Here is a 13,771-nt window from a genome sequence, read left to right on the forward strand (position 1 = left end):
GGATTACTCCGCAAGACGATTTAAATAAATGCAAGTCTTGCTACGACGCGATACAGTGGAATTCAGCTCGCACAGCACTACGTACCTACAATTTTATTCACCTACAAGTTTTGTCTCTTTCTATCGCGTGCCTCTGAACTCTTCTTACGCTGTTAGGGTTGCTGTCTAGTGAAAAACTAATTAATCTACTTATTTGTAATGAGGTACGTATGTAGGTAAGTAAGTATTACTGTTATTTTACCTTTGTAAAAATAACATTTCAAATATACCTAATTAGGATTAAAAAAACTTGTTTTATTACAATGTCTTCATTCATACCTATTTTAACATAAGACAGATAAATTAAACATACTATTACAGAAAAAAGAAGAATCCTATACTATCCTAAGAATTTTATTATTGATTACCTACATGGCCAACATACCTTTCAGCATCTTTGGGAAGCGAAAAAAAAGATAAATCCGGTAGATTTCTTTTCGAATTTAAACACCCGAACGCCGCACAATATTTCTTTCTCTTTATGTCCATTTTGTAATAATACTTCGATCATAGAATTAGGTACTACAACGCACGCCAGCGTCCTGACGGGCGCGCGCGTGACACTCGACTGATATAATACCCGCCGGCGGGGCGCTTCGCTGTAGGTAATTATCGGATGTACCGCGCGGAGTGAGCCAGGCCTGGTATTACCACTAGACCACACCCGGTCAGGCTCGGAGGTCCTGGGTTGGATTCTCAATGAACCAGGATTGTAACTACTCAGAAAAAGCAGTGATGGGAAAAACACGTAAAACTTGGGAAATGACAGTGATGACCTGTCATTGGCCTTTGATCGCACCACGCGTTGGTGTTGTTGTAGCTTAAAAATTAAATAAATAAATTGAACACGACCCTGCCCCATCAGGATCAGGACCCAAACTAAGCAAACTTGTACTATGGGTAGTAGAAAACGTATTTGGATATTTTTGGCCCATTAGTTATAGGATACGTCACGACATACCTTAAGCTCCATGACGAGCATACATAACATTAGACGAGGTTATTTGAAGGGGATAAAAAGACCTATTCACTAGTTTTTAATAATAATAATCTGCACAAAAGTCACTTATTGCCGACGATTGATGCGCCCGCGACTGATGAACTGATCTTACGAAGCAGCGATGGCCGCATAATGCGGTATCGGTGTTCGGTTTCACCGCATTACATTGTTACTATGCTGCAACATTGTTTAAACTATGTGCCTAAGTGGTTAGTAAGATTTTTGTTCTAACATAAGTCGGTGGCAGAAGCTAGATATTGAATGGCATTTGTCCTGCAGTATACTGTATGAGTGCTCAACACAACAACACTTTCCACTCTATAACTTATAGCATAGGTTCATACTCAGATCATAGAAGGGAATAGATGTGAAACGGGGGCGTGGCGCGTGTCTCCGCGATATGCCCAGAAACGAACATCACCCGCGACGCCAGGTTAGTCGCGATTCAGTCGTACTGAGGAAATGTTCTCCGATATTGTTGGATAATACGTCGTAACGTGCAATAACATAAGTGAAACGAAGAACTACAGGAACAATGAAGTCATTTACCACATGTAAGTATTGCAAATCCATTGGTATTTTGCTTATAAATAAAAAAAACTAAACATTTTTACGAACGAATTCAGTGCCGTGACATTTACTGCGATATCGAAATTAGTGGTGATAAAAATTCAAACACGTTGTACATTGACGATTTAGTTAGCAACCACTTTATGTCATGCGTAACTACTGCGCAATGTATTTTATTTCTTCCGATATCCACTGACGCGTGAAAATACACAGTACGGCCGCATGTGCCGGTCGTAACATAGTGCAGGGCTCGTGTTCTAATACGGTTTCCTATTATCGATAAATAGAAGTAAATTATTATTTTCTATTTTCTAATTTTGAATGAAAAAATCATGAGTTGCTTGCGATTTTTAAGTTTTTACAAAAACAATAACAATAGTAGAAGGGATTAGTAACTGTCAACTATGTAATTACTATAAGAGCTAGTTGAAAGCCTAATATAGGCATTATTTTTGATAAACATAGGCGGTACGAATTTCGCCATAATTAAAAAGTTAATGCGCGATAGTAGTTAATAATAATTACAGTGATCCTGTTATTATTATTAAAGTAAATAATAATATATTACCAATATTGTAAATACTGGTAAAAATCGCAAGTACCTACTTAACCCATGACTTTTCATACAAACTTTGTCAGTCTATAACTTCTATACTCCATCGATAACGACATTGAGCTTTGGTTGGGGTAAATTAATATAAGGTAACTTCATTTAGTCCCAATAATTGATTCTGAGTTTTTCGTCCATACAAAATGGAACTGACTCCTTTATGCAAAAATCGTTAAAAAACATAATAGTAACGTATAATAATAAAAAGGTTTTCATACAAGCATTTTTTAAACCAATTTCGAGCCTTGCCCCCAGGATTTAAAGTATCGATATCTTATCGACTCCATTTTATCTTTCTTCTCTCTAATTGCTTTTTTCAAAGTGTGCGTCACGTCACGCGGCCATTGATTGGCCATAAGGCACGCCTTCTGGCCAATCACAGCACTTTTAAGCCGGTTGCACATGTTGTCGTAGACTCTCAGTCGCTTTGTTTTTACACAGTTGAATGTGTGTGTGGGAGCTGTGGTGGGGGAAATGTGGGGACACTGGTTCTCGTTGTAGTTACGCGCGACTTCATATCTATTCTCTTTCTATGATCTGAGGGTTCATAATAGGTCTGCGACTCTCGTACTTATTATAGTCAATTATATGGCCTAAGATACAAGGTTCAAAATAGCGCACCTTGTTTGCACACCAAACTCGACCTTACGACCTAGGACACAAGGTTCACAGCTCACCTTGTCGAGGCGGTCAGTCTGAACGCCGTACTTGCCGCCGAAGCCACGCGCGTAGTCCGTCTGCGACTCGTAGTTACTATACTCAACTTTATGGCTTAAAACACAAGATCCACAATAGCGCCCTTTGTGAACGCAGACCGTCTGCACCTACTAAACTCAACCTTAAGACCTAGGACACAAGGTTCACAGCTCACCTTGTCAACACGATCAGTCTGCACGCCGTACTTGCCGCCGAAACCGCGCGCGTAGTCCGTCTGCGACTCGTAGTTACTATACTCAACTTTATGGCTTAAAACACAAGATCCACAATAGCGCCCCTTGTGAACGCAGAATGACAGCACCTACTGAACTCAACCTTATGACCTAGGACACAAGGTTCACAGCTCACCTTGTCAACACGATCAGTCTGCACGCCGTACTTGCCGCCGAAGCTGCGTGCGTAGTCCATCTGCGACTCGTGCTTACTATACTTAACTTTATGGCTTAAAACACAAGATCCACAATAGCGCCCTTTGTGAACGAAGACTGTCTGCACCTACTTAACTCAACCTTACGACTTAAGACACAAGGTTCACAGCTCACCTTGTCGACGCGATCAGTCTGCACGCCGTACTTGCCGCCGAAACCTCGCGCTGCGACACGTACTTACTATACTCAACTTTATGGCTTAAGACACAAGGTTCACAACAGGACACCTTGTGAACGCAAACTATCTGCACCTACTAAACTCAACCTTACGACCTAAGACACACGGTTCACATCTCACCTTGTCAACGCGGTCAGTCTGCACGCCGTATTTGCCACCGAAGCCGCGCGAGTAGTCCGTCTGCGACTCGTGCTTGTCCACGGTTCCCACGTAGTCATGCCCCACGGCAGATGCATCCATTCGGTCAGTTTGCACGCCGAATTTGCCGCCGAAACCTACACAAAAAAATATTTTACACTGCGCCTCTAGTCCCAAACTAAGCAAAACCTGTACTATGGGTATCATCTCATCTCAAGAATGAGGTTCTATAGGTCTAGAGGACAACTCAGTACCTGAGGTATGGGAACGGCACGGCTGTTTTTATTAGCGAGACATTGGTTTACTGTCATGTCATGATAATATGTTACATAAATAAATAAAAGTTTTATTTTCAGTCAAGATGGTCAAAAAATCTGGTTTGGGGCCTGCACTAAAACTTGGGCGGGTGCTCCGCCACCAAAAAAAAACCGGTCAAGCTCAAGTGTATATCGGACTCGCGCATCGCAGCTGCGCAGGTTTCATACAATAATAAATAATAATAATAATATAATAATAAAGCCGTTTTTATTTCCAATCTACAATAAATTGTTTTTACATGCTAGGGTTTAATATTTAAATTATAAATATAACGTGTAGTAATTACTTTTAAGTGTTTAATGTATAAATTTAGTTTCCCTTCCTTCTACTCGCTATCATTCCTACTCTCTTCAGCGTTATTGATTGGAACCCCTTCTCGGGTAAAGGCCTCCTCCAGCTTCTTCCAAATCTCTCTATCCGTAGCTTTCTCTCTCCATTTACTTCCTGCTATCTTTTCTATATCCTCTATCCATCTCTTTCGAGGGCGCCCTCTTTTCCTTTTTCCTTTCGGTCCCTTCCATATGGTTGACTCTAGTGTCCATCGTTTGTCTGTGTATCTTGCTATATGTCCTGCCCACTGCCACTTTTGTTTTAGGGCATATTGTAAGGCGTCTATAACTTTCGTTTTTCTTCTTATTTTTTCGCTTTTTACTTTATGTATTCTTCTTAATTTCATTACACTTCTCTCCATCGCTTTCTGGCATACTACTAGTTTACTTTTTATTTTATTGTTGTATGTCCACGTTTGGCATCCATATGTAAGAGTAGGCAAGATACAGGTGTCCAGGACAGTTTTCTTTAAATGGAGAGGAAATTTCCCTTTTAAAATTTCCTTTAGGGACCAAAATTTTTTCCAGCTCATGTTAATTCGTCGCTCTACCTCTAGTTCTTCGCTTTTGTCTTCGAATGACAGTTGTTTTCCTAGGTATATGTAGTTGTTTACATATTCAAGGGGCTTCCCGTTGAGGTTTATAGGGTTTATGTGGCTGTTTGTCAGTATTTTAGTTTTGTCTTCGTTCATTTTGAGGCCCACTTTTTCACTTTCTTCATTTAAAGTGCATATCATTTTTTCTAATTCTTTACTTGTATCAGCGAATAGAACAATATCGTCCGCGAATCTGAGGTGTGTAAGTCGATCTTGATTAACTCTAATACCTTCCGACTGCCAGTTGAGATTGTCAAAAATGTGTTGAAGTACCATTATAAACAGCTTGGGTGAAAGGGGGTCTCCTTGTCTCACTCCTCTGCAGATCGGTATATCAGGACCACGTGTCTCCAATTTGACTTGACTTACGCTTCCCTCGTAAATGCTTTTGAGTACTCTTGTATAATTTTCGTTTATGTGACATTTATTCAGCGCTTCCCAAATAGCGTCATGAGAGATCGTGTCGAACGCTTTTGCGTAGTCTACGAAGGCAATGTATAGTGGCCTGTTGAACTCCTTGTATTTTTCCATTACCTGTTGTAGTACTTGTATATGGTCCATTGTTGAAAATCCTGAGCGAAACCCTGCTTGTTCGACTGGCTGGTAGTTATCAATCTCCTGACTCAGATGGCTTTGTAGAATTGAGGTGAACAATTTATAAACACTTGAAAGAAGACTAATCGGGCGGTAATTAGAGATGTCTTGAGGGTCTCCTTTCTTGTATAAAAGGATTATATCAGATCTTTTCCATTGTTCTGGCACCTGACCTGTGTTCAAAACTTTATTGAATAAATATGTAAGTGGGCAAGTTAGCAGGGCAGCACCGACTTTTAATGCTTCATTCTGTATGCCATCTGGACCAGGGCTTTTATCAGTTTTGAGTCTTCTGATGTGGTCGATAACCTCCTTCTCATGAACCAGTGGCGAATCATTCGTGTCTTGAGAGCTTGTTCCTACTATATCGTTTGTAGTGGTGCAGGAAATTGATTTGGCATAAAGTTCCTTGTAAAAATCTGTGGCGCATTCCATGATTTCTCTTCTAGTTTTTGTTTCTTCTGATTTTGATTTTAAGTTTTGAATCCAATTTTTGTGTGTGATCAGTTTCTTATAGGCTTTTTTCGTGCTTCTGTAGGTATTAAGATTATTCTCGATTATTTTGTATCTGTATTCTTTGTAGTCTTTGTCTATTGCCTTACTGGTAGTCTTAAACAATATGCTTAGCTCTTCTTTCATTTCTTTAGTTTTTTGTTTCGTTTTCATAAGTTCAGATCGTCTTGTGAGGAGAGTTCTAGTGGACTCACTAAGTATTTTGTTAGTCGTTTTCAGTTCATTGTTCTTAAGTCTGCATGCAAGGCTGGTGTTGATGATGTTAGCTAGGTTATTGTAAAAAGTTTGGGCATCTTCTTCCTGATTTGTTTCCAGTTGATGTAGGTTGATCTTGAGGTTTTCTAAATAGGTTTCATACAAACTTTTAGGTAAATATTGTCTCATATAATCTATCCATCTGTCCTAATACTCGTACCAAAATAATATTTCCAACCAATATATTTGAATTTTAATGTACATTTTTACAAATTATCACTTCAGTAGTGCTAATGACTTGCACTGTGCAAGTAATTTCTCATTGTCAAATACTGGAATCATTAGCTTAGAAAGTGGGTACTAAAACTAATACAGAAAACAATATGCGATTTCGTTTGCAATAAAGTAATAGAAATCACATTTCTTTTAATTCGATTGTTATTTATAACTAGCATGCAATAATATCTGTATTTCTGTACATGGAAGAAGGCACATCAAACTTAACCCTGTAGCACTTTAATCCTTTGTAATAGGTGCGAGTTTTCAACTAATATTGAGTCAGTCGACAGCAGATTAACGTACCACAAAAAGGCAAATTATTCGCAATTAATATTGAACTTTATACCTTTATAATAAGGTCTACAATCATTTGAAAGTTTTATCATCACTGTAATAATTTGGAAGTTGATGAGCTGGCTACGTGTGGCTACCATAATAACATCCGTATTCACAAACGATCAATGCTTAAGTGAAGCAGCAAATCGAACGCACAGCGTTGAATAGAGCTCTATGCTTGGTTCGTGTGTCACCCTGTGCGTCCATGCGCACTGTGAGACCTCATAGTAATGTTTGTGAATACGGGTGTTAAATCTAAAATATGCACAATACCTTGAGCATAATCTTTTTGGGAGACGTGTTTCTCAGTTTTGCCGACGTAGTCGTGGCCCACAGCCGATTTGTCCATACGATCGGCTTGTACCCCGAACTTTCCTCCATAGCTAAAACAAAAAACATTTCAGTTATAAACATTTGCATTCATAATAAGCAAAACATAATGTAACACCTTTAAATCCAAATTCAAATTGTTTTTATTGTGAAATCACAGAGTTAAAATGTAGACAATGAAAAAAAAATTTACACCCTTCATAAATAGTTGTGTTGAATTTTTCTTTCACTAAATTCCCATTGGTTTATGAACTGGTTGGTTTGGTAAGTTTTCTGAAGGTAGCTTTTTTATTTATTTCTGAAATTACCTCCAGTGTCGCCCGATGCGTCTGACATGGCTCAATAACGTGTTGACTCACAAACTGTCCACTTTAACCCGCGTGCGTGATATTTTTTTCGCGTGAAGAATAACAAAAATCCATACATTCTCTCTCGCAAACTTTCGCGCGCGAAACGATACACACAACTTTCTGACCAACCGTATTCAGAATAATGATAATTCTTTGATCTGGGGGCACGGCAGTGCCCCCGCCAAGTCGAGCGCGAAGCAAACACTGCCGTACCATCCTTTACTGGAACCATTTCGCCGCATTTTCAGGCCCCTATTTGAGAATATAAACTTACCCAAAAGAAGGCTTCGGTCCTTTCTCATACTGCTTCTGTTTCTCCATTTTATCGGCTTCAAAAACTTCTTCTCTAAGCTTCGCCATGCTGCAGAAAAATCATATTTATGTATTTTTATGTGTGCAATAAATATTTTAAATAAATAAAATAAATATTATGTGAATTCCGTCAGTTTATAATATAACGCGTGAAATTGTAAACTAAGGCTGAAAGGCACCACCTTACTTTGACTGTAACTTTAACGATGACCGGTGCTTTTTGTATGGAGTTTGACAGATTTTTGACGTTTGTCAAAGTTAAAATAAGATGGTGCAACCCAGCCTAAGAGTGGGTTAGGCTTAGGTTAGACTGTAATCTAACTAAGTCAGATTACATTCTGACAGAATTTACAATTTTACGATGACATGTAGTATACAGCATAATGTTTTGTAAATTACATGAATCACCGAGCCCACACGTTTCCTCCTTGTCTGGTGTTTATAAATAACCGAGTGATTGACCCCACGAGCTTCCCTAAACTGTTTATTGAATTAAGTTCGTGACCATGACAAGTAATAAACTCAAAAATTTTGGATGATGTTACTTAATGATAAATCATGTCAAATATTGAACAAGATAATTTAATGGTTTACTCTGTATTGCATGTGGCACAGTAGCAGTAGTTTGATTTTTGTTGGAGGTCTTTTATATTTATTTATACGGTCAGCCAATTAATAAATAATAAACAAAGTATAAATTCAAATAATATTTTTTTAATATTACAAAAATAACTTGATAAAACAAGTGAAGTGTTTATCTACCTACACCTAATTAAGTGGTCACCTGTGATGATCTAATAAGTAATTAGTTCATTTTACTGTTTTACAAGGAGTGGCGTAAATAGTTGAATGCTTATGTATTGAAACATATGTATTCAGTTTACTGGCCAACCAATGGAAAATACAAGTAAACGGGACTATTCCCACCTCTCGTTCCCACCACTGCAACTCCTGTGTAGCCAGGATCTACAACTTGACCGCCACAAAAACCAAACCAATGAAGGTCAAGTTTGTCCCGGGGGAAAGTTAAACTGTCATTGGACCTGCCACGAAATTAATCAGAAGAACATAGGAGGAGTTCGAAATTAAGGTTCGACTTCCCTCCATCGCAAAGTGGATGACAGGTGACAAACAAAGATTTAAAATAAGTAAGGCTTTAATAGTCTCTAAATAAATTGAAATGACACAAATATGACTATTACTTACTCGATAGCTTCAACGTTCCGTCCCCCAGGGCCCCATCGTTGCTCGTGCTCGGTGACATCGTTCACGAAGTCTGGATCGGTCTCCCAATCGTCAGCCTCGGCTAGTGCTGGGGCAGCCACATCCGTTGCTGCTTTCCACATCTACACCATAACACAATGAGGATCATTTCGATTTTTAGCTGTGAATGCAGATTTATAGGGCTAAGAAATCCTTAATACACAGTCCAAAAAATTTTGTTCTACGACAAAAATTGACGAAGTTATGGCCAAATTACTAAAAAAGTTCACTGACCGCCCGGCGCTGGGACGATGACGTCACTATATCCGATCCGAACGCTGCCGGCGTACTGCGTGGATAGAAAATATTTTTTTCTAGCCAAACTATCAGTTTTAGAGAAAAACTTGTAATGACATTTATTCATCAGAATAAAGTAAGCTATCGATAGGTAATTTTTAAAAATAGAAATTGTGAAAAATAACGCAAAAAATCCATACGCTCATACGATTCAATGGAACGCTGGGTATGACTTAACCCCCCCCCCCCTCCCCCCAAGGCCAAAAACTGGTTATTAGCATCATATTATGTATTATTATGTTCAATACAAACAATCATTAAGTTACACTCACCCCAACCGCGTCTCCGCATTGCATCGAATCCTATGAAAATGTGGTTTTTGGACATAGCGATACTTATTTTTCACAATTTTTATTTTTAAAAATTACTGGTCGATAGGTTAATTTATTTTGATGAATAAATGTTATTAAAAGTTTTTTTCTAAAACTGATAGTTTAGCTGGAAAAAAATATTTTCCATCCCAATAGTACGCCGGCTGCGCTCGATTCGGATATAGTGACGTCACGCGGCCCTGCGTACGTTGACTTTTAGCGGCAAAAACGGCCTATGTTTATTACTTAATATCTTCGTAAGTAATGGTCCGATTTGGATAATTCAAAAAGATATATCTTTCTTACGTCTTAAAGATTAACGTAGATACTAGTTTTATTGAATTTTCTACAACAGTACTGATCCTCATTTCATTAATTTATTTAAACCCTTTCACGCATATGGGACACATTTGTCCCCGCATAGTTTTTACGATTTACAGTAATACTAGTTAAGTTAAACCCTTTGTAGTTAAATATTCTTAAATTTTATTATTATCTTTTATGATTATGCGCTATAAAGAATAAAAAACGCGATTCCTTGTGTAAAAAAATACTGGCACAAAATGTGAAAAAAAAAAATCGTTATACGTCAAAATTAATTTTTTTTTTAATATTACTTAGCGGCTGTTTGGCCATTATTTTTCTTCCGATTTACATTCACTAATAAGTATAATTATCGTTTTATTACATATTTTCGATTTTCTTCGTATGTATAATGAATATTATGTAAAAATCTGTATTGGGACACGGGTGTCCCTATGTGCGTCAAAGGCAACTTGGTTCTTACTAAGGATATTGTTTGCCTCGTTATAATTTGTATGTTTATATTGACGTTTTATTTATAATTCATACATATTTTTTGTAAATCATTTGTCTTCAAATCGACTTGAAGAAATTTCGCTCAAAAAAGACGAAATTTAGAAGTCATGATGACTGAAAATAGTGACAACGAGGATGGTTTCCTCCCTGATAAAAGGGTGTCTACTGCTGGACAGAGGCTTCCCTGAGGATTTTCACAACAATCGTTCCTGTGCTGCTCGTATACATAAATGTGCATGAGCAGCACAGGAACATGAGGCCTGCCACACTGCGTCTTCCTATCCGTGGGCGCCACTCGAGAATTTTTCTGCCCAAACGGCCCTGCCCATTGCCGCGAATGTTTGGTAATTATGCGGGCTATGTCTGTTACTTTTAGTCTCCTGCGGACTTCCTCATCACCCTTTGGGTGACTTTGAGTCTTCTCATAAGGCCCATAGTGAAGGAACACGTCTCCGTTCCGTGCGTCATCGCCGCCAAGCCAACACACATTAGTCAGACTTTCAGTCAAAGGTCTTGAGACACTGCGGTATTTTGGATAAAAAGATGTCGCGAAGCCTCTCGGATGTTGTCCCCCCAAGTAAGATTCAACGATTGTAGTCATGGCATGGCTGAGACCTTGGAAGACCTAGAATCAATGCTCTATGGCCTCAGTACAGGCTTTCAATAAATGGGATTCAAAATAAACATGGACATTGGAAAACACGAAAAAAATATGTCAAATATCCGTGTTACACGCACTCCTCTGCACGCTGGAGACTCTACACTCAAAGTTGTTCTTGAAACAAACAGTTTAGTTAGGTAGGTCTAACTTCAAGAAAGAGGTCTATGATGAGATGAGGATCAAATATAAAAATACGTAAGATATGATGCTATCTATTTTAAATTTCTTATTATAAATATTAAAAATAAGCTTATTGATTAAATTTGATGTTCATTTTTAGTGTGATTTGTATTTATTTTGCAATAAAAGCGTAGAAGTATTTTATTTTCAATATATGAGGGAATGTATACCTTAACGCATATAGGGACATACATATGTGTCCCCGACTGAAAAACACTGAAATACATAGCACTTATATTTTCTGTACTACTTTTATGTTAAATTAGACTAAAATAAATGGATATAACTAAAGAAAAAAGAATTTTATGGTTTGGAATAGTTATAAGCGTGTAAGGGTTAAATAACATTATGAATAATAATTCAATAATATAATCATTCAATCGATATACTACTGAGGTCATTCTGCCTCCTTCCAAAGGTTGCTGTGCCCTAACTGGGTCCACATTGATCTGCTTGAATTATAACCTAAATGCTAATGTGGTGAAGCAATAAAGTATTGAGTATTGAGTAATAACATAAACTTATTTAGCCAGCTCAAATGTTCTAATAAGAAAATATCTAATGATTGTCTGTTTGTGTAACTATCTATATAAATAAAAATGAATTGATGTTCGTTAGTCTGATTAAAACTCGAGAACGGCTGGGCCGATTGAGCTGATTTTGGTTTTAAAATGTTTGTCGTAGTCCTGGGTAGGTCTAAACGGTGAGTAAATACGCGCGCGATTTTGTTTTTCTGTGACAGACAAAATTCCACGCGGGCAAAGCCGCGGGCGAAAAGCTAGTGTATAATATAAATTTATTTAGCAAGCTCAAATCTATACTAATATTATAAATGCGAAAGTAACTCTGTCTGTCTTGCTTTCACGCCTAAACAACTGAACCGATTTTGATGCGATTTGGTATAGAGATAGTTTGGGTCCCGGGAAAGGACATAGGATAGTTTTTAATACTGATTTTTTAATCTAGGACGCGCGCGATAAAGTTTTCCTGTGAATTCCACACGGGCAAAGCCGGAAAGCTGTCTAATGATGATGTTTGTTTGTGTAACTGTTACGGTTCATGTGATAAATTGAAAATTATTAATAATAACCGGTTATTATGGATAATTACCGACAGTCGCGGTAAAAGTCATAAATTAATCACGTTTAACAGTGATTATTTAATAATGCAACCTTAGTACTAACAAATTTCATAAAAGAGAACAACATCTTGTGTACGTGCTTGTGTACAGCCAAACTTTTGAACGTTTTGATATCATATATTAATATAATTTGGCATAATGAGTTTGGAATGTTTCTTGCATAATATTACTTTTCCATGATGCCTATAACATAATGTTTTGATTTAAAGTGAAAAATAGGTTAAGGTGCGGCGGGGGTGGCCCTTGGGCCACCCCTAAGCCGCCTATTTAGTTTTATACACACATAAATGACCTCATATTAATCACATTTACCAAATCATGCGGTAATTATTCATAATAACCGGCGATTATTCATAATTTTCACATTTATCACTTTCTCCGTAACATAACTATTTTAAATCCATAAGAAGATTTGGAATCTTTTAAGTGGGTAGCCTGCTTTTTCAGCAACAGAAACGTTATCATTTGTAATTGCTAAAAGCTCTTTATTAGTATTATTAGGTATTCGATTCTAATATGACTCATTTGTACATGAGTTTGTGAACATTTCAGTATTACAAAGATTTTCTAATGTTCGCTAGCAAGCTGACTCATGTTTTCTCATTCATTCAAATAACTAAAACGTTTGTGATGCATTTAGGCAATCACAATACGTAAATGACAAAGCTTGTTGTCAGTGTAAACAGTGCTTTATTTATGAAAATTAATAGCTTGAAATTTATAAAGATGTACATACTCTATAATTTGAAATAAAGATATATTTTGCGAGATAATAGAAGGTATTTTAGTAAATTTAGTAGTCATCAGCAAATCAAAAATAACACAGAGAAGTGTCCTGTTCTAACAGAGATGGAATGTTATTATTGCACCACTGTTATCCAAAATACAAACGAATAATCAAGTACACACTCCTAAATATTTATCAACACGATTGTAACTCAATGAAATTAAATTAACCTACCATTTTCGCAAATATTGTGTTGATAACAGGTGATATCACTACACTATCGCGTAAGAACTGTCGTGACTAAAATTATCTTGACTTATTAGACACTTCTAATGATCAGCGCGGGTTCGCCAGCCCATTCAATTTCTAAACAATCCATTTCGAGCAACTCTCTCCTTTTTGTTTACATTAATATTCGTGAACAATCACCCGTGAGAGCAGCTGAATCACACTTTTTTGTAAACAACCATATACCTGTTAGCTTATATTGCCGTAATTTATAGGAAAATTCAGTAAAATAAACCACTGTACCTTGAAATC

General features: G+C 37.4%; 1 protein-coding gene across 1 annotated transcript in view; it reads right to left on the reverse strand.

Moving 5' to 3' along the window:
- The window catches only part of LOC135081848 (src substrate protein p85), a 34,005-nt gene extending 20,474 nt beyond the window's left edge, over positions 1-13,531 (reverse strand). The window contains exons 1-5 of the mRNA XM_063976629.1: positions 13,466-13,531; positions 9,039-9,178; positions 7,795-7,881; positions 7,114-7,223; positions 3,663-3,817 (exon numbers count right to left, since the gene is read on the reverse strand). Coding sequence (XP_063832699.1) covers positions 3,663-3,817; positions 7,114-7,223; positions 7,795-7,881; positions 9,039-9,178; positions 13,466-13,468 — 495 coding nt within the window. The 5' untranslated portion in view covers positions 13,469-13,531. The remainder of the gene's footprint in view (positions 1-3,662; positions 3,818-7,113; positions 7,224-7,794; positions 7,882-9,038; positions 9,179-13,465) is intronic.
- Between the last annotated feature and the right edge of the window lie 240 nt (positions 13,532-13,771).

Source organism: Ostrinia nubilalis, chromosome 20, assembly GCF_963855985.1.
Source record: "Ostrinia nubilalis chromosome 20, ilOstNubi1.1, whole genome shotgun sequence".
In the NCBI taxonomy this organism is placed as follows: domain Eukaryota; kingdom Metazoa; phylum Arthropoda; class Insecta; order Lepidoptera; family Crambidae; genus Ostrinia; species Ostrinia nubilalis.